This window comes from Pungitius pungitius, chromosome 16 (genome assembly GCF_949316345.1).
Source record: "Pungitius pungitius chromosome 16, fPunPun2.1, whole genome shotgun sequence".
Lineage (NCBI taxonomy): Eukaryota > Metazoa > Chordata > Actinopteri > Perciformes > Gasterosteidae > Pungitius > Pungitius pungitius.
The window spans coordinates 16,057,191-16,079,428 of NC_084915.1; the positions used below are offsets into that span (position 1 = coordinate 16,057,191).

Genomic DNA, 22,238 nt, shown 5'->3' on the forward strand with positions numbered 1-22,238 from the left:
CTCCACCTCTCGGCTAATCAGGATCAGCCGCCACGGACCAGACGCCGCGAGTGAGTCCGGAGCCCCGTCGCTGACCCAGACGTCAACACCCTGGGAACCGGGCCCCCGAACCGCCGCCGACCCTGCAGGACGGGGGGGGCCACGAGAGAACGGTCAAAGGAGGAGAACGGGAGAATATTATTATTTTTTTTACTTCAAAGAACGGGGGCCGACGGAAGAAATATAGGAACCGGTACCTCAGCTGCTGCTGCTCCAGTCCTGCACCTCTCTTCACGCACTCCTCCTCGGGGGGGCCACAGGTGTGAGAGGAGACCGGGCCGACGACGAGGGGGGGGGACATCTACAGAGTGTGTTTGGAGGTAAGGGAGGGGGGGGGGGGGGGGGCAGGTGAGCGGTGTGGGGGGGGGGTCGAGGCCCGAGGGCTTAACCTGCAAGCAGGCCGCAGTGCTTCTGCTGTAGCTTTAGGCCAAAGCCTCTTACTGCTCTGTGGCCTGTGCCAGCGCTTAAAGGAGCCGTTCTGCCTCCTAGTGTGTGTGTGTGTGTGTGTGTGTGTGTGTGTGTGTGTGTGTGTGTGTGTGTGTGTGTGCGCGCGCTGCATTTAGCTTTGGAGGCTTTCTTAATTTCCAATTTAGATTCCAGTAGAGATTGCCATGTCATGTCCGATGAGACGGCGGTTTTAATTGTCTCTGTGAGACAGTGAATTAAATGGAATAGAATGAGTAGCGTAATTGCTTAGCGCAGTAAAATAATGAGACTAGAGACGTGACGAAGAAACCTTGAATAAACGACCCCCGAAATAATTAAATTCAATGTTCAGTCCGCACTAAAATATGGGAATGAGAAGCAGAAACTCTTCTCGTTGTCTCAGCTGAACACATGATTTATTTTTCCTTGTAAAACTTATTTTTCTGTTTGATAGGCCACAGTTAGATCCATTTTTACATGAGAAAATGTGAAAATGACCTTGAGTGAGGATTCTTTAGAGGGAGTCAAAGTGCTGTCACCACTTAGTGGAGATATGATGAACATGTGATTTAGAAAATGTCTCAAAATATTTTCAATTATTGCTTAATGTTGCTTACAAAGATTTAACTGTGGCCATCAGATCAATGGAGTTAAAAGTATACGACCCTCCAGGAAGCAGCGAGGTAGAACAATGAAACCCTACAAGTAGCTCAAAGTGACTCTTGGTTAAAAGTACCCTGATTCCTAATTGAGTTGCACTGAATTCTCCTTCATTCTGGTCTTCTGTGAAATCTTCCTCCACAGACCGAACCACCAGAACTCATGGAACCATAAAACCATTAAAAGCGAATGCTTCATGCCTCTCTGTGCCTGCTCCTCTGAATCCCTGCCATGTGAGTCACAACTCATGCACGCACACACACGCACACGCACACGCACACACACACACACACACACACACACACACACACACACACACACACACACACACACACACACACACACACACACACAGTAAACACGCATGTAGGCATTATGGGCCACACACGCAGATTAGAACCCCGGGGCATTAGCGAGAATGTTATTGGGCCTTTGCATGAAAATCCCACAGCCGGTTAACGAGAGGTCACGTGACCTGTGACGACGGACGTGTCGAACTCTGAGGTCGAATTGAACATTTTTATTTTTTTATATTTATTTAATTATTTGGAGCTGTTCTGGTGGGACAGACATTTGTCAGTTACAAATTGCTTTATTTCCCGTTTAATCTCTTCAAATGCTTAGGATTGTATTCTAGGATACTACTTTCATCTCGTAGCAACATACTTTGTTTAGTGCCATGTAGCAAATAATATTACCAAAAATAAAAAAAAGGTGTTGAATATGGTCAACGTCACATTACAAACTTAATAGTTAATAGTTTGGGTTTTTATTCCAAAGATCATTGAATCAAAATATAGTTAAAGTACAGAACTGAATCATCAAATAACAACGAATAATTACGTTGGAGGAAAAATACAAAAATAAAAGCCATGGTGTAAACACTTGAGTGAAGTACAAGAACCTCAAAGTGGTGAAGCACAGATCCATAGGTCTGTGTTTGGGATTAACGGATCGGCCCCCTGCGGCTCTGGACAAACAGGAGCCACGCGGCCCGGCTCCTGTCTGTCTCTGCGACGTCCTGCACACTAATAGAAAATAACTGCTGCACGGGCTCCAGAGCCGTCCACCTGCGCCCGTTTCAAGGTGAATCGCACACAGTGCGCCTTCTGTGAATTGTCTGAACTGTTTGTGCGGCACGTGCAACTGAATGTTAATCTACTTATTGGACCCCTAATGGATCGTTAGTACACTTATCCCCCTTTTTACCTCGTGGCCTCGTCATCTCGCATGCAGCCGCTCCTATTTTTGGTCACACAAGCTATTCGTCAGCGTGGGGGGGGGGGGCATCTCCTGCTTTGGACTGGAGTCCTGAACGTCCTCGTGGGCCGGGTACAGTGAGGATAACAAAGGAGAGAGGCTGCTCAGAGGGGGGGGAGAGAGAAAATGATTCAGCAGTCATAATGGGCTTCTACTTAAGCAATGAGATTAGCTCCAGGAATCCATAAAGCCTTTAACGTCCCCCCCCCCCCACCAGACCCTTTGACCCCCTCCCTCCTTTCCTTCACTAGTCTCCTCTGTCCTACTAGAGCCCACGGATGCTACGTCCGGTGTTCATTTGCAAGCGGCCCTGTCTGATTGAGGCCCGTGACTTGTCTCCTCCGCAGAGCCCACACCGGGGGGGGGGGGTGACTTCTGATGCGCTGGAACCAACCCGGGTCTGAACCATGGTCATTCTGCAGCAGGTCAGTCACGTCGGGTGGAAACATCTCCGGTGTCGCTTTTAAAGCGGTAATAGGAACCGTCAAAAGGTACAAAGCAGAAAGTTTCTTCTTACTGCTCAACTCACTAAATCACCTTTTTGTAGGTGACGCTTTCCATGTTTTTTGTTTTTTTTAAACAGATAAGCAGGAGTTCAATTATAATGTCCTCAAAAGATTAGATAAAGCCTGATATATAAATTATATTTTTTTGCAAAATCCGAACCAGATAAGAATATACCGGATGAATTATATAAGGGAGGATGTTAATCATTAATGCAAAAGGTCAGAGGGTCAACAGCCTGAAGAAAGGTCAAATGTTGTCTCTAGTTTCTCATAGTTCAACATGTTTGTGTCTATTTGCAGAATAGTCACACAGTTAATATTCATCCCCTCGCACGTTACATTTAATCCGTGCAAAGGTCAAAATGAATCTATCCTATCTATCAAAGTCAGCTTGTCTTTTTTTTTTTTTTACTTTATTTTTTAGCTTTCTCAACATCATCCACAAACCTTTTCACTTGTTTTGGGGAATATATGAAGCATGTGGTGGTCATTGCTACAGTAAACCACATGGACTGATACATACAATGAGAATTAAGTGCTCTTAAAGGGACCTTCGTCATATCCACACTAGGCTGAACGCTGTCAGATTCAAGTCTTTAGTATATTTTAATACAGTTTAATATGGAATCTTTCTATTTTCTATCAACCTTTTTAGTTTTCTCTCTCGACCTACTGTGTTCACTGTCCAGCACCTGAACCCTGTTGACTCTCTCTCTCCGTCCAGGGGGACTATGTGTGGTTGGACCTCAAAACGGGGCGAGAGTTTGACGTCCCCGTGGGAGCCGTGGTCAAGCTGTGTGACTCTGGACAGATCCAGGTCCTGGATGACGAGGGCAGGGTGAGTCTATTATTCTATCAGTCTATTATGTTCTATTACTGTCACAATTTGACCAAAATAGGAAATATGTCTCTCAGCCAAGGGTTGTCAGTTCATCTGAGTGTCTCTCTCTCTCTCTCTCTTGCAGGAGCACTCGATATCCCCCCAGAATGCCGCCAACATCAAGCCCATGCACCCCACCTCCATCCACGGGGTGGAGGACATGATCCGCCTGGGTGACCTCAACGAGGCCGGCATCCTCCGCAACCTGCTGATCCGCTACAACGAACGCGTCATCTACGTTAGTGCCCCCTTGGTTCGCTCGCCTCGAGCTTCTTCTCTCTTTATTATTATTATTTTTATTTTTTTTACATCGGGTAATCTCAAAACGGGAAGAAGAGGACTCTGTTCTTCCTTCTGAGCCAAACGGAGGTGATCTGTGGCGCGGGTCACACCTGTTCATGGGGCTCACGCAGGTTTACGGTGCATATATCGTTATATATTAGCTGGTGCTTAACAGCTCAGTCTCTCCCAAAGCTCCGGAAAACTTGAAAATGTGTTGTGCATTCCCCAGTTAGTTCTATAATAGCTTTTGGTTGTTTTGTTCTCTCTCTCCATGTAGACGAACTGTGGTGGAAGGGTGAGTACGAAGTCGAAATAGAAACATTCGCTGTAACCCCTCCGGCTCTGCTGCCTCTTAACACATTCCCCATGTCTATATTTGCTGTGTTTAACATGCGGCTCTTTACTCTAATTATCTCTGCTGCTTCGGCCGCTTCTTCGCGTCGACTTTAGACTCCGGGAAGCGTTAGCGTAACGCTTCCACGTGATAGAGATGGTTCAGGTGGACGAGGAGGTCGCAAATTTTTTTTTTTCTTGGTCTCCGTGTGTTTCTGTTGTTTCATTAACTGACTTTCATTCTTGCTCGTGCACTCACAAACTTTGAATTCCGTAATTCTCAAAGCAAACAAACTTCCCTAATCCACAAAGGTCAGCGCTAAATGCGACATGCAGCGGCAGTGAAATGATTTCCTCTGCCTTCCTCGTTTAATAAGCAGTTTTCCCCCGGCTACAGCCCCCAATATTACTTGTTGTTTGTTTCATCTCTTCGCCTTGGAAAACAAGGTTGTGTTTTTAGCTTGAAGCTTCCCTTCCATTCTTCATTCACTCTTCACTGTATTCAGGGAAATATGCAATTAAACACCGAAAATCCAGATAAATGGCTGCCGGGTGCAACACATTATGGGCGAACGGGAGTGTTTACGCTGTGACATGCTTTTACAAATTGGGCCTTGAGACGAGGAAGACAACAGTTTTCAAGTTGTGCACCATTTTGTGGAGATGTGCGATGTTTAAATTCCTATACAAACATGTGCTCTTTGTGTTTTCTTGGCGGGGGGGTTCCCACAGACGTATACGGGCTCGATCCTGGTTGCAGCCAATCCTTACCAGCTGCTCCCCATCTACACGCCGGACCAGATCCGCCTCTACACCAACAAGAAGATCGGCGAGCTGCCGCCGCACATATTCGCCATCGCGGACAACTGTTACTTCAACATGCAGCGGAACAACAAGGACCAGTGTTGCATCATCAGGTGTGTGAACTGAACCGCTTAAGAAGGGGGGGGGGGCACGTATATTGCCATTTAATTTTTTATTTATTTGAGCAGTAACCATTCTGCTCGAAAGGGGTGCGCCGAAGCAAAAGAGCTTATAGGCGCCCACCCCAAAATTAAATGAAATTTGTCATCTCACAATAGTACTACAGACCATAGTGCCAAATACAACAATTACAAAACAAAAGCAAGAGGGATTATTTACACTTACAATGTCTGATCATGGTAGAATACTCCTAATGGACAATATTTTCTTTTTTATACTTGTCAAAAATCTTTTGTTTGTATTTATATTTAAACAGGTTGATATCTGGACATTGTTTCATGTCTATCTCTAAGTTATTCCACAGTTGCACCCCATTAACCGTAAGGCTAAAACTTTTCAAGGTTGTACTATGTTTTTGCGTCCTAAAGTTCAATTCATCACGTAATGCAGAACCACCGATACGTCCTTGAAACCTTCTTTGTTTTTGACTTGGTAATAGTTTGTGCCTCGCCTTATATAGCATTTGTACTGTTTGGAACTCAACAATGTCATAAAACTTCATTAACTTAGATTTTAAAAATAATGAGTTTGTGTGGTCCAAAACCCCAACTTTATGCATTAATATTAGGGCCGGGACTTTAGCGCGTTAATTAAGATGAATTAATTACAATGTGAATTAAGATTAATTAATTACACAAAACATAACACATTAAACATTTTTTACGCATTTTTACACTTATTTTTTGCACTGCGGAACGTTTCTCACTGGATGAGTTTCGGAGGACCGATTATACTGGAGCACCAACTAGCGGTCATGACTTCAGACAACAACAAACCACAGTGAACATGAACGAAGAAGCTGACGAGACCGTGTCGGGTGGCCCCGTGAATGGGAAATCTTATTATAATAAACACACGGATGGAAGCGTCGATAAGAGCGTGGTTGTGTGCAAGCTGTGCAACAAGGAATTCACATCGAGCCTCAAGTATCACCTCAACGCAAAACAATTAGCAGCTAGCGTGGACGTTAGCCCCACTCCGAGTACAAGGACCCACACCCAACCCACACTGCACCAGATGACTGGTTTAAGGACCAGGGTAACTAAGTCCACGTCTATAATCTAAAAATAACCAATGTTCTGAATGTACTTGAAAGTATTGGTCTACTTAAAAAAACATAGTTTACAGAAGGTCTACTTACCTATAGGCTACCTGAATTTCTGAAAGTACTATATTTCTAAATATGCTATTGCTACACTTGTCTGCTGGAATTGGTTGAACAAAAATAAAAATCCATGTGAAAAAAATTACTTCTCACTGTTCTCAGGTCAAATATTTATGCAATTAAAATGCGATTCATTTCAATTAATTAGTTACAGAGCATCTAATTAATTAGATTAATATTTCTAATCGAGTCCCGGCCCTAATTAATATACAAGTTATGCAAGTGTTGTTATGTGTTTCTTCAAAGAAAGAAAAAAATATATATATATTTATTTTACTCACAGTCATTTTGACATTTATCATTCATTGACGGGCCGACTCCAGCATTATTTTAGCATATTTGTATTATTATTAAAACTAAATTAATTTATGGTTGAGAATCTCATGTCTGAAGCCCATTAGCTTAGCTTAGCTTGTCATAGTACATGAAAGGCAGAAAGGAGGGAACTGCTGGCCTGCATCTGTCCGACGGTTGTAATAAATCCCCTTCCAGCACCTCTTTAGAGCAGTTGCCCGGCAACTCATCCCAAGCCCAAAAGTAGTCCGCCTCATGAGCATCTCCCAAATAGTGATTTGTCATTTTTACACCTAAGTCTGTAAATCAAATCAGAGAAACAAAATTCAACCTGTGTGACAGCGGAGAGTCCGGAGCCGGGAAAACGGAGAGCACCAAGCTGATCCTGCAGTTCCTCGCCGCCATCAGCGGACAACACTCGTGGATTGAGCAGCAGGTGTTGGAGGCCACGCCCATCCTGGAGGGTCAGACAGTCGCCGTGTTTTTCCAGTTGGTTGTAGCTCTCCTTCCCCCCCCCCGCCGCCGCGCTCACTTGTACGGTTTGTCGACCCCCGCTCAGCCTTCGGCAACGCCAAGACCATCCGCAACGACAACTCCAGCCGCTTCGGGAAGTACGTGGACATCCACTTCAACAAGAGAGGGGCGATCGAAGGGGCCAAGATAGAGCAGTACCTGCTGGAGAAGTCCCGCGTGTGCCGACAGGTGAGAGACGCCGCGGGGGCCCCCGGAGGTCCTTTCTGTTGACTTTTGTCTCCTTTCCTGACTCTCTCTCTCTCTCTCTCTCTCTCTCTGGGCCTCTCCTCCTGCAGGCTCCGGATGAGAGGAACTACCACGTGTTTTACTGCATGCTGAAGGGCATGGCCCCGGAGATGAAGGCCAAGCTGGGCCTGGGCCTCGCCACGGACTACTCCTACCTGACCATGGTGAGTCTGCAGCCGAGTCAGTGTTTTGCCGCGACACCTTTTATTTAAATTTTTTTAACTACATATGTTAAAACACGTATGTTTTATACCCTGCAGGGTAAGTGCACGGCGTGTGACGGTCGAGACGACCTTAGCGACTACTCCAGCATCCTGTCGGCCATGAAGGTCCTCATGTTCACTGAGACGGAGAACTGGGAGATATCCAAGCTGCTGGCAGCCATCCTGCACATGGGCAACCTGCGCTTCGAGGGTGAGATGAGCGCCGCCTTTACTCTTTTGATTTTTTTTTTTTGTCACGTGTTACATGCGTGACAAGGGCGACGACGTTTTTTTTTTTGTGGTTGTCCTCAGCTCGCACGTACGACAACCTGGACGCCTGCGTGGTCGTGAGGTCTCCCGACCTGATTACTGCCGCTTCGCTCATGGAGGTGTGTGAAAGTAAAAGTACTAGTAATACCGCGCCAATGGTCCTTTATTGAAGAAAAAAAAAAAAAAAAGCTTTAAATTGAACCCTCTTGAATCCTCTCCCGTTTCCTCGCGGCGCTTCAGGTGGACCCGAAGGACGTGATGGTGTGCTTGACCACGCGGACCCTGATCACTCGCGGCGAAAGCGTCGCCACGCCGCTCAGTGTGGATCAAGGCCTGGACGTCAGGGACGCCTTCGTCAAGGTGCCAGGAAAAAAAAAAAGTCTGAAGTCCGAAGCCGGACCGCAGCGACACAGTGAATGTGTAGATGTACGAGAAACGCACGAGCCTGTGACACCATGAGTGACCCTCTCAACAGGGGATCTACGGGCGGCTGTTCATCTGGATCGTGGACAAGATCAACGCCGCCATATACCGGCCGCCTTCCTGCGAGAGCAACGTCGCGCGCCGGTCCATCGGGTTGCTGGACATCTTCGGCTTTGAGAACTTCATCCTCAACAGGTGCCCCCCCCCCCCCCGAATGCCTCCCAACATCTCGTTTGATGAAGCCCGCCGGGCTTGTGTTTGCGTCGTCGTTTTAATGCCGGCGGCTTCCTCCCCCCCCCCCGCCCCTGTAGTTTCGAACAGCTGTGCATTAACTTTGCCAACGAGAACCTGCAGCAGTTCTTCGTTCGCCACGTCTTCAAACTGGAGCAGGAGGAGTACAACCTGGAGGACATCAGCTGGCAGCACATCGAGTTCACGGACAACCAGGACGCGCTGGACATGATCGCCAACAAACCCATGAACATCATCTCCCTCATCGACGAGGAGAGCAAGTTCCCCAAGGTGCGGCGCCTGGCTTCGGGTTGCGTGCATCGATGTGCCTGCGTCTTTTTGCGTGTTTGTTTGTTGAGCCCGGTGCCTGCTCCTTTGTCCTTTCTTGAAGGGAACCGACGCCACGATGCTCTACAAGCTCAACTCGCAGCACAAGCTCAACTGCAACTACGTCCCGCCCAAAAACAGCTACGCCACCCAGTTTGGGATCCAACACTTTGCCGGCGTGGTGAACTATGAAACCAGAGGTGCGTTCTGTTGCTTCAGTATAGAAGTATTGTGCGAACGTTTGCTCTTTGGATGGGTTGTGTTGCAATTTGAGACAATTGTGGTGAGGTCAGAGGTCAGGTGGGACGGAGAGAAGCAGAGTTTTCCAAATGTGCTCGACCTGAACGAATCACAAGTGGAGACAAACACGCAGTGGCAGATACGGACAAATGTAAAGCCATCAAAAGTAAAAGTATCATTTTGTCCTTTTCCTTTTCTGTGATACATAAATAATGTATTTTTTCCTCCAAATCTAACAGCCTTTGACTTTACAAGTTAAATGTTTTGAAAGATCTATATTTTAAGTTTAAATTGTTTCCAGCTTTACAAAGGTGATGAATTGCTGCTTTTCCTTTTAACAAAATTAATTATTGCAACATATTAGAAATATTGTTGTTTGGAAGTCTCTACTTGGTAATTCCTCATTATTTTACATTTTTCAATCCAAACAATTAATTGACTAAATACTTATTAGCTTAATTTATAATGAAAATAATTTTAAGATCATGCTTTTCCATGAATTAATTAAAGAGTAATCTTAAACTATTTTCCCGATAACATCATTTGACTGAATTATTTTTCAGGAGTCATTTCTTTAAGCATCTGAACTTCTCTCTGTTTTCCCCGCAGGCTTCCTGGAGAAAAACCGAGACAGCCTCCACACCGACATCATCCAGCTCGTCCACTCGTCCAGGAACAAGTTCATCAAGCAGATCTTCCAGGCGGACGTGGCCATGGTGAGACGACTGCTGACCGCCTGCATCAACACATGTGTACTAATATCTTGAAGTGATAATTCTTCCCTTCGGGGGTTTTTTTTTTCTCCTCATGGTGCTTTTTGTTTTTCTTTACTAATGTTACGCCCCCTCTTCTCCTTCTTCTTCTTCTTCTTCTTCTCTCTCTCTTCTCTGTGCCCTCTTTCTTCTCCTCTCACATCAGTTTCTGTGTGGCTATCAGCAGCCCAGCACTCCTGCTCCCAAGGTAATCGTCTTTATCGACTTGGGGTCTCTCAGAAAAGCCCGTGTGTGTCCGTGAAAAAAAAACATGAAATCTAGGGCTGGACTTTGTTCCTTAAGCTCTTGTTTTTTTTTTTTCGAGAAGTCTGCAGGTTGTTTGTAGCAGCAACCGGGGGAGGAAGGTGTTTATTTGATAAAACGTAATGAGGAAAATAACCAGCAAACCCCCCGGCGCAAACAATTCAACAATTCATTTCAGAAAAGCGATTATTGCTTTTTGGCAGGAATATCTGAGGGGGCTTTTCCAAACTTTGAACTGATGATGATCCAGGAATATGTTCGTCACAGGAGCCAAATATTTGTCATTTTCTCTCTGAATCGGTGGAACATGAGTTCACGTCCGTCCCCAACCTCCAACCCCCCACCCCCCCGCCCCCCCCCCCCCTCCGGGTCGGCGTGTGCTTGCAGGGCGCCGAGACGAGGAAACGCTCTCCGACGCTGAGCAGTCAGTTCAAGCGCTCCCTGGAGATGCTGATGAGGACGCTCAGCGTGTGCCAGCCCTTCTTCGTCCGCTGCATCAAACCCAACGAGCTCAAAAAGCCGATGGTGAGAGAAGAAAAACAGCACTTCGGGTTCGAGTTTAAAAAATGTTCAATATTATTAAAAAGGAAGCCTCTAGAATGTCTCCATGTGACTTGTTGTCTGATTGGAAAAGGTCAATTAAGGTCAGTATTTTAAGTAGTCTAGCTGTTTCCAAGACATTAACATTGCTTTCATCTGACTCTGAAAAAGAAAGCAGATTTTCATCAAAATCCTCTCCCGTCTGTTTCTCTGTCTGTTTGCTCTCCAGTTATTTGACAGGGAGCTGTGCATTCGCCAGCTGCGATACTCCGGCATGATGGAGACCATCAGAATACGGCGGGCCGGTTACCCCATCCGGTACACCTTCGGGGAGTTCGTGGACCGTTACAGAGTCCTGATGCCGGGCGTCAAACCCGCTCACGTACAGGTCCGTACGTGAGCTGTACAGTAGTTGAAGAGGATGAACCTCTGCTGAGATGCATAAAATACCAGTGTCACATTCACATTACGCGATAAGAAAAAAAGGCATTTCGTCACTTTGACGTCGTCCTCTGTCCTTCCAGGACGACCTACGGGGGACCTGCCAGAAGATCGTGCTGGCCCGGCTGGGGAACTACGATGACTGGCAGATCGGAAAGACCAAGATCTTCCTAAAGGTTGTTGTTTTTGTGTACGTGTAAGAGTTGCGACGCCTTGAGTGCAGCATCTCGACCTTCAGTCGCCATCAGGGCTCCCGTTTGGTGCCATAGTCGAACAGAGAGTGAAATGAATGAAAAGACTGCAATGTTGCATATATATATATATATATATATATATATATTGTCATCTAATCCAATAAACAAATCCATGTACCTTATGTACCTTTTTTTTGTTTGCCTCATTCATTCCTGATGAACCAAATTTGTTGCAATCGAATGTGACCCCCTGGGTCCCTGATAGCTTGAGGCTGTTTTCTTTCTACTCGTCTCTGCAGGACCATCACGACATGCAGCTGGAGATCGAGAGGGACGCGGGCATCACTGACAAGGTCATCCTCATCCAGAAGGCCGTGCGGGGGCTCATAGATCGGTGAATGCAAAAAGCAACACACGCACCTAACAGATGCAGACAAATGGGGGTAAATGTTTTTTTCCTCACAGTCCAGCAGCGTGTAAAAGCTTCTCTCCGTCTCCTGCTGTAGGAATCACTTCCTCAGGCTGAGGAGGGCCGTGACCTTCCTGCAGAAGGTGTGGAGGGGCTACCTATGCCGGAAGAACTACAGAACTGTGAGTCCTTCACGCCTTCAGCGTGCCACTCCCAAAACCTGTCCGACCCCCTCCGCTGCCGTCCTCTCCCGCCTGCTGAAACCCTCTCCTCCTCCTCCTCCTCCTCCTCCTCCTCCCCCCTCCTCCCAGATGCAGTCCGGCTTCCTGCGCCTGCAGGCCGTCTACCGGTCGAGGAAGCACTTCAGGAGTTACCGCACCACGCGGCGCCGCGTCACCCTCATTCAGGCCCGCTGCCGCGGCTTCCTCGTCCGGCGGGCCTTCTGGCGACGCCTCGGCGCCGTCTTGACGCTTCAGGCCTACACCAGGGGCATGATAGCCAGGCGCCTCTGCCAGAGGCTCAGGGCGGAGGTAAACAGTCCTTTTGTCTACTACTGCTACTTGTACCACGTGGTTAACGGGCCGGCGAGAGAGGGCCGCTGGTGTTGAGGGCGGACGTGGCAGGAAGTCATTTCAGAGATTTGTTCCGGCCTTTTAAGAGTGTTTTTTTTTTAATCAGACGTATCTGTAAACGTGTCTTTTTTTGGGGGAAAGTTGCGGTAGCTGGACCATCTGTGCTTTGTTTGATACACACCGGGACCTTTAAACAAAGTGCATCCAAACGAAAAGGACTTGCTTGTGTTAAGAAAGTCTCCCATGTGATCCCCGCCTAAGATACATGTCACCGTAAAAACCTACTTTTATATTTGATATTTTCTAAATATGTTAGTTTAAACCTCGTTGCACGGTGGTGTTTTTAAGAATGATTTTTTTTTTTTATTAAGAAAATTGCTTTGCTGTTCTGCCCATTCTTTCCAATTCTTTTCCTGTTCTGAAAGATAATGCTGAATAAATTAATTTGCTTTGTAAACGTTTGTTTAATCTCAGTTTGTTATCAGCCTGATGAACTAGAAATAGCTTTCGGAGAAGTATCTGACCAGGACCAGGAGGAAGTTCAGCGGATGGAAGCGCCTTCATTGGAACCTCGTTGCGTTCAGTGGTCAACAACAGTCCTCTCGTTAAACTCTTTTTAGTCCGTCTCCACCTGTAACCTCCACCCTTCAGTTCCTCTGCTCTAGTCCTCAAGTGGACGAGTGGTCAGAAGCCAACCTGCCTCTGTGGACCCTTCTCTCTCCCCCCCCCCCCCCCTCACAGCTGCAGCACCGCCTGGAAGCAGAGCGCCAGCGGCTGGCCGAGGAGGAGCAGCTGCGGTACCAGATGACGGCGCGGCGGGCCAAGGCCGAGGCCGAGAGGAAGCACCAGGAGAGGCTCGTCATGCTGGACCAGCGGCAGGAGGAGAGGGAGCGGGAGGAGAGGGAGGAGTCGAGGAGGAAGAAGGAGATGCTGCAGCAGATGGAGAGGGAGAAGGAGCAGCCCGTGGATCACTCCGACATGGTCGACCGCGTGTTCGGCTTCCTGGGGAGCGCCGGGCCGCTGCCCAACCAGGACGGGCGGGCGCCGGCTGGCTTCGAGGTACGGGTCGATGCGCTTGTAGTTCCGCTTCTACTTCTGTTGTCCTAGAAAACACTGAATGGAATGCAAACATTTTTATAGAGGAATACGTTTTTTTTTAATCTTCTTTAATATTCAGGCATCATTATTTTGGTTTGATTAAAACTAAATTAGAAAAAAACTCTCAGACAAAACGTAAAATACTTTTTGGCAACAAACAGGGAAATTCCATATACAGTAGGATACGTTAATAACATAATAATTATGGGGGTTATGTCCACACATTATGTTTTTTTCCATATAATATCTGTAACTTACAGTATTGTTTCATGTTCACTGTTTAGCTTTATTATCCCGCTACAACTCAGGACTACACAGAAAATATTTGTTTAAATAATCAAATTCTATATATATTAAAAGTACCACTTCAGGAAGCGCATAACATTTACAGTTATGTGTAATATGTGCATTATTAGTATGCTAAAAATGTTGCATGTGAAATAACGTGTTGTGTTTTTTCGCTCAGGATTTGGAGAAAGCGCCTGACGGCGAGGAGGCCGAAGAGGTTCTGAACGAAGCCATGCCGTTGCCCGATGAGGAAGACGAGGATTTGTCAGAGTACAAGTTCTCCAAGTTTGCGGCCACCTACTTCCAGGGCGTCTCCACTCCCACCTACATCAGACGACCCCTCAAACAACCCCTGCTTTTCCACGAGGACGAAGGAGACCAGCTGGTGAGAGAGCGAGACGCACCTCGCCCCAACGCCTCCTCAGACCCTGCCCGAACCGATCCTGAAGATCCACTCATATTTTTTTTAAACCTCCTGCGGTGTGACTGCAGGCTGCGCTGGCGGTGTGGATCACCGTGCTGAGGTTCATGGGGGACCTGCCGGAGCCCAAGTGCCAGATGGTCATCAGCGACGGCAGCGAAAAGATTCCCGTCATGACGAAGATCTACGAGACGCTCGGCAAGAGGACGTACAAGAGGGAGCTGCAGGAGCTGCAGGTGGAGGGGGAGGTGAGACGAGGACGGAGCCCGTGGTTGAGGAGACGTGGGGGGGTGGGTGGGGGGGGGTTTAGGAGGCGTGAGTGACGGTCGTCCCGCTTGCGTCCACAGAATAGCTCCGTGGACGCCCAGAAGAGGAACAGCGTGAGGCACAAGCTGGTGTCGCTCACCCTGAAGAGGAAAACCAAGATCACGGAGGAGGTGAGACGCGAAAACCAACGACCCAACGTTCACCATCGAAATTACAAATATTTATTGTTTCTTGCTCGTTCTGCTGTGCAAAAGAGCTGCGTGACCACAGTTTCTCCTTCTAGGACGCCCGTTGTTTCCGGTGGGCAGGACATCGGTTCATTTTATCGGTTTTAATTGTTCTTCTTCTATCGGTCGGTGTCAGGTGACCCGGCGGTTGACGGAGGTGGACTACGGTCTCCAGGGGAACAGCATGCTGGAGGACCGACCCACCTCCAACCTGGAGAAACTTCACTTCATCATCGGCAACGGGATACTGCGGCCCGCCCTCAGGTGGGTCCCATCAGAGAGGTCCAATGTTAAAATGGGAGAAGCATTACTTTAAGGGTGATTTAGACAAAAATGTTTAGTAATTAATCCACATTTCTTGGGAATATCTATTTCAGGGCAATTTTACCAATAAAATGTAATAGATTTTGTTCAGAATAAAGCAGTTTGTTCTGGCCGTGTGCTTTGGATGTGAGGTTTAGTCCAGCTGTTGTTTCTCTGACTCAGGGATGAGGTCTACTGTCAGATCTGCAAACAGCTCACACAGAACCCGTCCAAGAGCAGCCACGCCCGCGGCTGGATCCTGCTGTCTCTCTGCGTGGGCTGCTTCGCCCCCTCCGAGAAGTTTGTCAAAGTAAACGACCCCACTTCTGTAACGGAGTCGAGCTCCGCGGGAAAAATGAGAAATCTCATCCGGCTTTTTTTATGACTTTCCTTTCTTTCCCCCCTGTTGTCAGTATTTACGGACGTTTTTAATCAACGGGCCCCCTGGTTACGCTCCGTACTGTGAGGAAAGGTTGAGGCGGACGTTTGTCAACCGCACAAGGACCCAGCCGCCATCTTGGTTGGAGTTACAGGTACTGAACATCATTTTAAGTTGCTTTTGGGCATAAAATGTGAGCTTTTGTTATCAAATTCTATTAAATTGAACACGATCTTTCTTCGTCCGTTCAGGCCACCAAATCTAAGAAGCCCATCATGCTTCCAGTGACGTTCATGGACGGCACCACCAAGACTCTCCTGGCGGACTCCGCCACCAGCGCCAGTGAGCTCTGCAACGCTCTGGCCGACAAGATCAACCTGAGAGACCGCTTTGGCTTCTCGCTGTACATCGCCCTGTTTGACAAGGTGAGACCAGCAGGTTAGACCGGGAGGTCAGACTGGGAGGTTAGACTGGGAGGTGAGACCAGCAGGTTAGACCGGGAGGTCAGACTGGGAGGTTAGACTGGGAGGTGAGACCAGCAGGTTAGACCGGGAGGTCAGACAGGGAGGTTAGACTGGGAGGTCAGACCAGTAGGTCAGACTGGTAGGTTAGATTTGGAGGTTAGACCAGTCGTGTTGATGTTAAATGCTCTAAATAATAGGGTCTCAATCGGTCTAAATGACCTTTTTTTGGATCAGCTGGGACACACAGTCACAAAATTGGAAACGGGGTTGGCTGGTATTTAGGCAGATTCTTATAATACGGCACCAAGTTGTCCCCTCAGACGAGAGGCAGATGTTCTCTGATGCGACACAGAGGTTGTACATTGAAATCAGAGCGACGGGTGACTTGAAGGCTCCCGGGATGAAGTTGCGAACGTTCTTTGCGTCAGGTGTCGTCTCTGGGCAGCGGGAGCGACCACGTCATGGACGCCGTCTCCCAGTGCGAGCAGTACGCCAAGGAGCAGGGCGCCCAGGAGAGGAACGCTCCCTGGAGGCTGTTCTTCAGGAAGGAGATCTTCAACCCCTGGCACAACCCCGCCGAGGACTACGTCGCCACCAACCTCATTTACCAGCAGATCGTCCGCGGCGTGAAATTCGGAGAGTACCGTTGTGAGAGGGTGAGCCGCTTTGTCTTTAAATGAAACTCTGTCCTGGTGAATTAATTGATAAACTATTGAATAAACGGCCATTTTTTCCCGTCTCCTGGCGCTGTGTCCGTCCTGCAGGAGGAGGACCTGGCAGAGCTGGCCTCTCAGCAGTACTACGTGGACTACGGCTCCGAGCTCCTCCAGGATCGCCTCCTCACCCTCATCCCCTCCTACATCCCCGACAGGGAGGTCACCGCCACCAAGACCGCAGACAAGTGGGCTCAGCTCATCATCAACGCCCATAAAAAGGTATCCGACGCACCGCCAGAGACCCACAACTCGTTCCCACAGTGGTTTAACTGTGAGCGTCTCCGCAGGGACTCCACTCCAAAAGGAGGCTGACCTCCCAGAAGGTGAAGGAGGACGTGGTGGACTTCGCTCGTTTGAAGTGGCCTTTGCTCTTCTCACGCTTCTACGAGGCCTTCAAGTTCTCAGGTCGGTGGGGCCGTGTTTTATCACACGTATTCCTTACTAGGTATCTGTATGTCGTTGTTTTATTTCATGAATATCCCTCATCCACATCCAGGACCTAGTCTGCCTAAGAATGACGTGATCGTGGCAGTGAACTGGACTGGGGTTTATTTCGTGGACGAACAGGAGCAGGTCCTTCTGGAGCTCTCGTTCCCAGAGATCACTGCCGTGTCCAGCAGCAGGTAAGATGAAGAAGTTATGAATATTATAGCTGTGGGTTTATAACAGCAAAAATCCCCGTATTTCTCATAAATAAAGTATATATATATATATATATAGTATGTGATAATACCCTGAAGTGATGCTCCAGGCCAAGCAGTCGCTTACTGTAGCTTTGTAACATTCTGTTTCTGCTCAAAGAGCCCCTTTAAACGCACCGGCTTTTTATTAAAGTGCAACGTTCACCTTTCAGAGGGGGTAAACTTCAGGGTCAGAGTTTCACTTTGGCCACCATCAAAGCCGACGAGTACACGTTCACCTCCAACAACGCGGAGGACATCCGGGACCTGGTGGTCGCCTTCCTCGAGGGGCTGAGGAAGAGGTCCAAGTACGTGGTGGCACTGTTGGACTGTTCCAACCCTGGTAAGATTCACTGAGGTCTTGTATTTAAAAACATTTTGTATAGTATAACTTAAAATACATGTTTTTTACTTCAAAGCAGGGGTAGACTCCACATTCCTGAGCTTCTCCAAGGGGGATCTGATCATCCTGGACGAGCACGACGGGGAGCATGTGATGAACTCCGGCTGGGCCCACGGCATCAACGACCGGACCAAGCAGAGAGGGGACTTCCCCGCGGACTGCGTCTACGTGGTGCCCACCATCACCAGGCCGCAGTACGACATAGTGGTGAGCGGGGACCACGGCGCCGGTGGGCGTGGCCCGAGATGAGAAACGGCTGGCCTGGTCCCGCTAGGCGCCAGCCTGGTTTCCATCGGCCCTTCAGTCGTTATGCTAAGCTATGCTAAGCTATGCTAACCGCCGCCCCACGCTTCACACGTTGACTTGGGTCCCCTGATGCATTCAGACAAAATCCATATGAAGATTTTTCATTGTTCACAATCCCTAAATCCTTTTTTTTTTTTACTTCATCTCAGGCTCTTGTGACTATGACTCCTGATCAGAGGCGAGAATCCATCGGTTTGTCCCACACGAGTGCCTCGGGCATCGAGGACAAAACCAAGGCCTACTCACTGGAGGAGTTCTCCTACGACTACTTCAGGTGCGCTTCCCTGATCCTTTACACACACACACACTCACACACACACACTTTGTCATATCCGGCCCTTCCTTCCAGGCCTCCTCCCAAGAGCACCCTGAGCAGGGTGATGATCTCGAAGAGCCGAGGGAAGGACCGTCTGTGGAGCTGCACCAGGGAGCCTCTGAAGCAGCCTCTGCTGAAGAAAGTGCTGGCTCACGAGGAGCTCTCCCAGGAGGCCGTACTGGCCTTCATAGATATCCTTCAGCTGACATGTTTGTATCGATGGGCCCTTATTCTGACTTTAATCCCTCTCTCCTCCCTGAAAACAACAGTAACGGACATGAGTGATGATTAGACCTATTTCTACATTGAATCAGCTGTTACTACTGTGTTAAATGTTTGTAATGACTATATCAACTTTTAAAAGTTAACATTTTTATCTCCTGTGAACAAGTTATAGAGACGTTTTGGCATGACGAGATTTTTAAGTTCCTTGTTACCTTTACTTAGGTGGAATCATGTCAAAAATTGCAAACTAGATGAGACTAAAAGCACTTGTATGTTACCTCCAGTTTTAATTCGTCAACTAAACAAAATTCACATTATTTGTCACAGATGAAAGGGCCGTTAACGCGGGCTAATAATTTGCAACACAAATAGACATTTTCTGTGAACAATCATTCATCAAAAAAGTGTTGAAAGTCACAAAGAAAAGTAGATCCAAACTGTTCCAACCCTCCCGCAAAGTATGGAGGAAGATACTCATTCACACACACACGGCCTGTTGTGGTTGGTTGGTTGGTGTCCTTGACCGCGGCCCCCACCCGTCATGAAGTACATGGGCGACTACCCGTCCAAACGGGTGCGCTCCGTCAACGAGCTCACCGACCAGATCTTCGAGGGGGCCCTGAAGGCAGAGCCGCTCAAAGACGAAATCTTCTGCCAGATTCTCAAACAGCTGACTGATAATCACATCAAGTGAGTCTGGAACGCGCACACACGGAAAGTAATGGAGAGTATTCAGCTGTTTTAACTACTATTACATTTAAATGCCATAAGAACTCATTTTTGTTACATCTTGTGTGTAGGTACAGTGAAGAGAAGGGCTGGGAGCTGCTGTGGCTTTGCACTGGTTTGTTTCCTCCCAGTAACACCCTCCTGCCTCACGTGCAGAAGTTCCTCCAGGCCAGAAAGCACCACCAGCTGGCTCCGGACTGCATGCAGCGGCTGCAGAAAGCCTTGCGGTGACGCCAGCTTCCTCCTCTCCGTTCGCTTTGACTTCATTGAGTCTTCTTTAATTTACTAATTGTCACTATTGATACTTGTTGCAGAAATGGGTCGAGAAAGTACCCTCCTCACCTGGTGGAGGTGGAGGCCATCCAGCACAAGACCACTCAGATCTTTCACAAAGTCTACTTCCCCGATGACTCGGACGAGGTCGGTGAAGCTAAAATGCAAAATATTCTCACTGCGATTGCCAAACGACAAGATGATGTTTACGAGGCTCTGATTGGCCCTCGTCACTTTGTCACCTTTAAAGTCATTTAATCACATCTGATTCAGGTGTTCGAAGTGGAGTCGAGCACCAAGGCCAAAGACTTCTGCCACAACATCTCAGGACGTCTTCTGCTCAAATCCTCCGAAGGCTTCAGTCTCTTTGTGAAGATCACCGACAAGGTGAAGACGCCAGCGTGGCCTCGCCCTCCTGGATCCTGGCGAAACATCTGTTTTAGTAGCTAGTGGGACATGACGGCGTTTTTTTTTTTTTTCCTTTCTTTTTTTGCAGGTCATCAGCGTCCCCGACGGCGACTTCTTCTTCGACTTCGTGAGGCACCTGACCGACTGGATCAAGAAGGCCAGAACCGCGAAGGACGGTGCGCACGGTGTTTCCCTCTAGAACCTCCGCAACTGGGCCTCTTGCATCTTCCCGTCTGAGGACCTCCTGTGTTTTTGTTTTTTTCCCCCGCGCCTGCAGGTGCGGTGCCTTCGCTGACCTATCAGGTGTTCTTCATGAAGAAGCTGTGGACCAACACCGTGCCGGGAAAAGACTCCATGGCCGACTCCATCTTCCACTACTACCAAGTGAGACCAACGCAACGGTTCCCTTATTGCTTGATGTTACTCCTACTGCACTAACTATTTCCTTTGCCGTCTCCCCTCCACAGGAGCTGCCCAAGTATCTGCGCGGCTACCACAGGTGCCCGAAGGAGGAGGTGCACCAGCTGGCGGCTCTGATCTACAGGGTGAAGTTTGACGACGACAAAACCCACTTCCAGAACATCTCCAAGGTCCTGAAGGAGCTCGTCCCTCAAGACCAGATCAGGCACCTGCCACCCGACGAGTGGAAGCGGGTGAGCGGGCATCTCAACAACAAAAAAATCTCACCGCCAAAACGGTGGAGGAATGAGGAGACGTGAACACGTGTGTGCGTTTCCCCTCTCAGTCCATCGCGTCGCTGTTCAACAAGCACTCGGCAAAGACTCGAGAAGAAGCCAAACTCTCCTTCCTCAAGATCATCTACAAGTGGACCACGTTCGGTTCGGCCTTTTTTGAAGTCAAGGTAAATAGTAGTTGTCGTTTTTTCAGGCCTTTTGATTAGATAGAAGTGTCAAGACTGAAGTGTAGAAATATTATGTTCTAGTCCCGCATTCACAAAGCATCATCATTTTTTTTCCCAGCAAACAACAGATCCAAATTACCCGGAAACCCTTCTGATAGCGATCAACAAACACGGCGTTAGTCTCATTGACCCTAAATCTCGGGTGAGTCCACACTTGTTCATATTTCGTATTATGGATTAGCCCGAAAAACCCGAGGGTTCGGCCCGCAGGGCGCTAAGCTGTCGGCGTTGCTTGCAGGAGATCCTCACCACTCACCCCTTCACCAAGATCTCCAACTGGAGCAGCGGCAACACCTACTTCCACATCACCATCGGGAACCTGGTGCGAGGCAGCAAGCTGCTGTGTGAGACCTCGCTGGTGAGTCGCTTCCCCCCCGAAATCGATAAAATACATTTAAACTCGGCCTCAGTGCATCGCGACCTCTGACCTCAACCCCCCCCCCCTCCCCCGCAGGGCTACAAAATGGACGACCTTCTGACCTCTTACATCAGCCAGATGTTGACGACGATGACGAAGCAACGGACCTCGCGGCGCAGCAGCAAGTGAGCGGAGCGGCTCACCGTCTCACACACAGTGTGAATCATGTAGACTAAATACTGCATTTTACTGTGAATTGTTTCCCAAAGTGATTATCAAGATATATGCCATTCTGTATGGGTTCTGTCTTAAGAAAACAAACTCACCTATTGCCTTTAAAGTACCCCCCCCCCCTACGTTATTTAACGTCTTGAGTGGGTCCAGTCGGATGTCTGCGAGGACTTCTCTATTTGTTGGACCGGTCTTTTTTAGGTTGTAGGAAGTCCTCCGTGAAATGTTGTGCACATGGAGAATAAGTGAGAGCAGATCCCTTTTTTCATTTAAGAGGGAACGGGTTCCTTTTACAGTGTCGAGTGCAAAATGTAATTAGCCTTTTTTTGGGGGGGGGGGGGGGGGACGAAACGATTTCAAATGCAAATAACCCAATTAGAGTCTGAATTATGAAGGAAAGATGGAACACTTGTATGTTGTCAGGAGTTTGATATAAGAAGCTTTAAGACAACAAAACGGAACTCTGCCCTCTTGCTTGATTTACAAAAACAAGATCCACCCAGTTTTATAAAGTAAAGTATTCATTTTGTTTTGTGAAGTAGCTTCGTCTTGTCTAAAAGAAACCACTCATGATCTGTTAAGTCTATTTAGTTGTCCAGTTTGGAAATGTAAAACCGGATTTAAATGTAAATGTTTAGCCGTGCATGTGCACAGGAACGGACCATACGTGTGCCACAGTAGTGATTTTTTTTTAGCTCATGTACACTCACTGTAGAAGAGGAATGGTGTCTTTTTTTCTAAATTAGCGTTGGTTTTTATTAAACATCAAG

The 22,238-nt window shown here is 47.9% G+C and overlaps 1 protein-coding gene across 2 annotated transcripts; it reads left to right on the forward strand.

Moving 5' to 3' along the window:
- Positions 1-2,745: 2,745 nt before the first annotated feature.
- Positions 2,746-21,805, forward strand: myo7ab (myosin VIIAb). 2 transcript variants are annotated; one of them, XM_062558053.1, is made up of 48 exons: positions 2,746-2,810; positions 3,616-3,729; positions 3,857-4,009; positions 5,119-5,303; positions 7,172-7,293; positions 7,389-7,531; positions 7,639-7,752; positions 7,849-8,002; positions 8,104-8,180; positions 8,302-8,421; positions 8,537-8,679; positions 8,796-9,006; positions 9,107-9,242; positions 9,892-9,998; positions 10,201-10,242; positions 10,686-10,823; positions 11,068-11,226; positions 11,363-11,455; positions 11,773-11,867; positions 11,980-12,064; positions 12,194-12,412; positions 13,196-13,513; positions 14,019-14,225; positions 14,333-14,509; positions 14,609-14,698; positions 14,892-15,019; positions 15,242-15,368; positions 15,472-15,591; positions 15,689-15,862; positions 16,330-16,557; positions 16,666-16,836; positions 16,905-17,022; positions 17,114-17,240; positions 17,471-17,640; positions 17,717-17,907; positions 18,156-18,280; positions 18,356-18,513; positions 19,084-19,237; positions 19,348-19,503; positions 19,591-19,696; positions 19,823-19,936; positions 20,046-20,133; positions 20,235-20,341; positions 20,425-20,610; positions 20,703-20,819; positions 20,938-21,021; positions 21,118-21,237; positions 21,334-21,805. In XM_062558053.1, exons 1-48 carry the CDS (start codon positions 2,793-2,795, stop codon positions 21,424-21,426), a joined length of 6,582 nt encoding a protein of 2,193 aa, XP_062414037.1. In that variant the 5' UTR covers positions 2,746-2,792; the 3' UTR covers positions 21,427-21,805. The 2 variants fall into 2 exon arrangements, with proteins under 2 accessions (XP_062414037.1, XP_062414038.1); XM_062558054.1 differs by lacking the exon at positions 10,201-10,242.
- Positions 21,806-22,238: the final 433 nt, after the last annotated feature.

Coding starts and splice junctions, on each gene's coding strand:
- myo7ab (XM_062558053.1), top strand. Junction 5,304..7,171: donor GACCAGTGTTGCATCATCAG/GTGTGTGAACTG, acceptor CCTGTGTGACAG/CGGAGAGTCCGGAGCCGGGA. Junction 8,181..8,301: donor CTGCCGCTTCGCTCATGGAG/GTGTGTGAAAGT, acceptor GCGGCGCTTCAG/GTGGACCCGAAGGACGTGAT.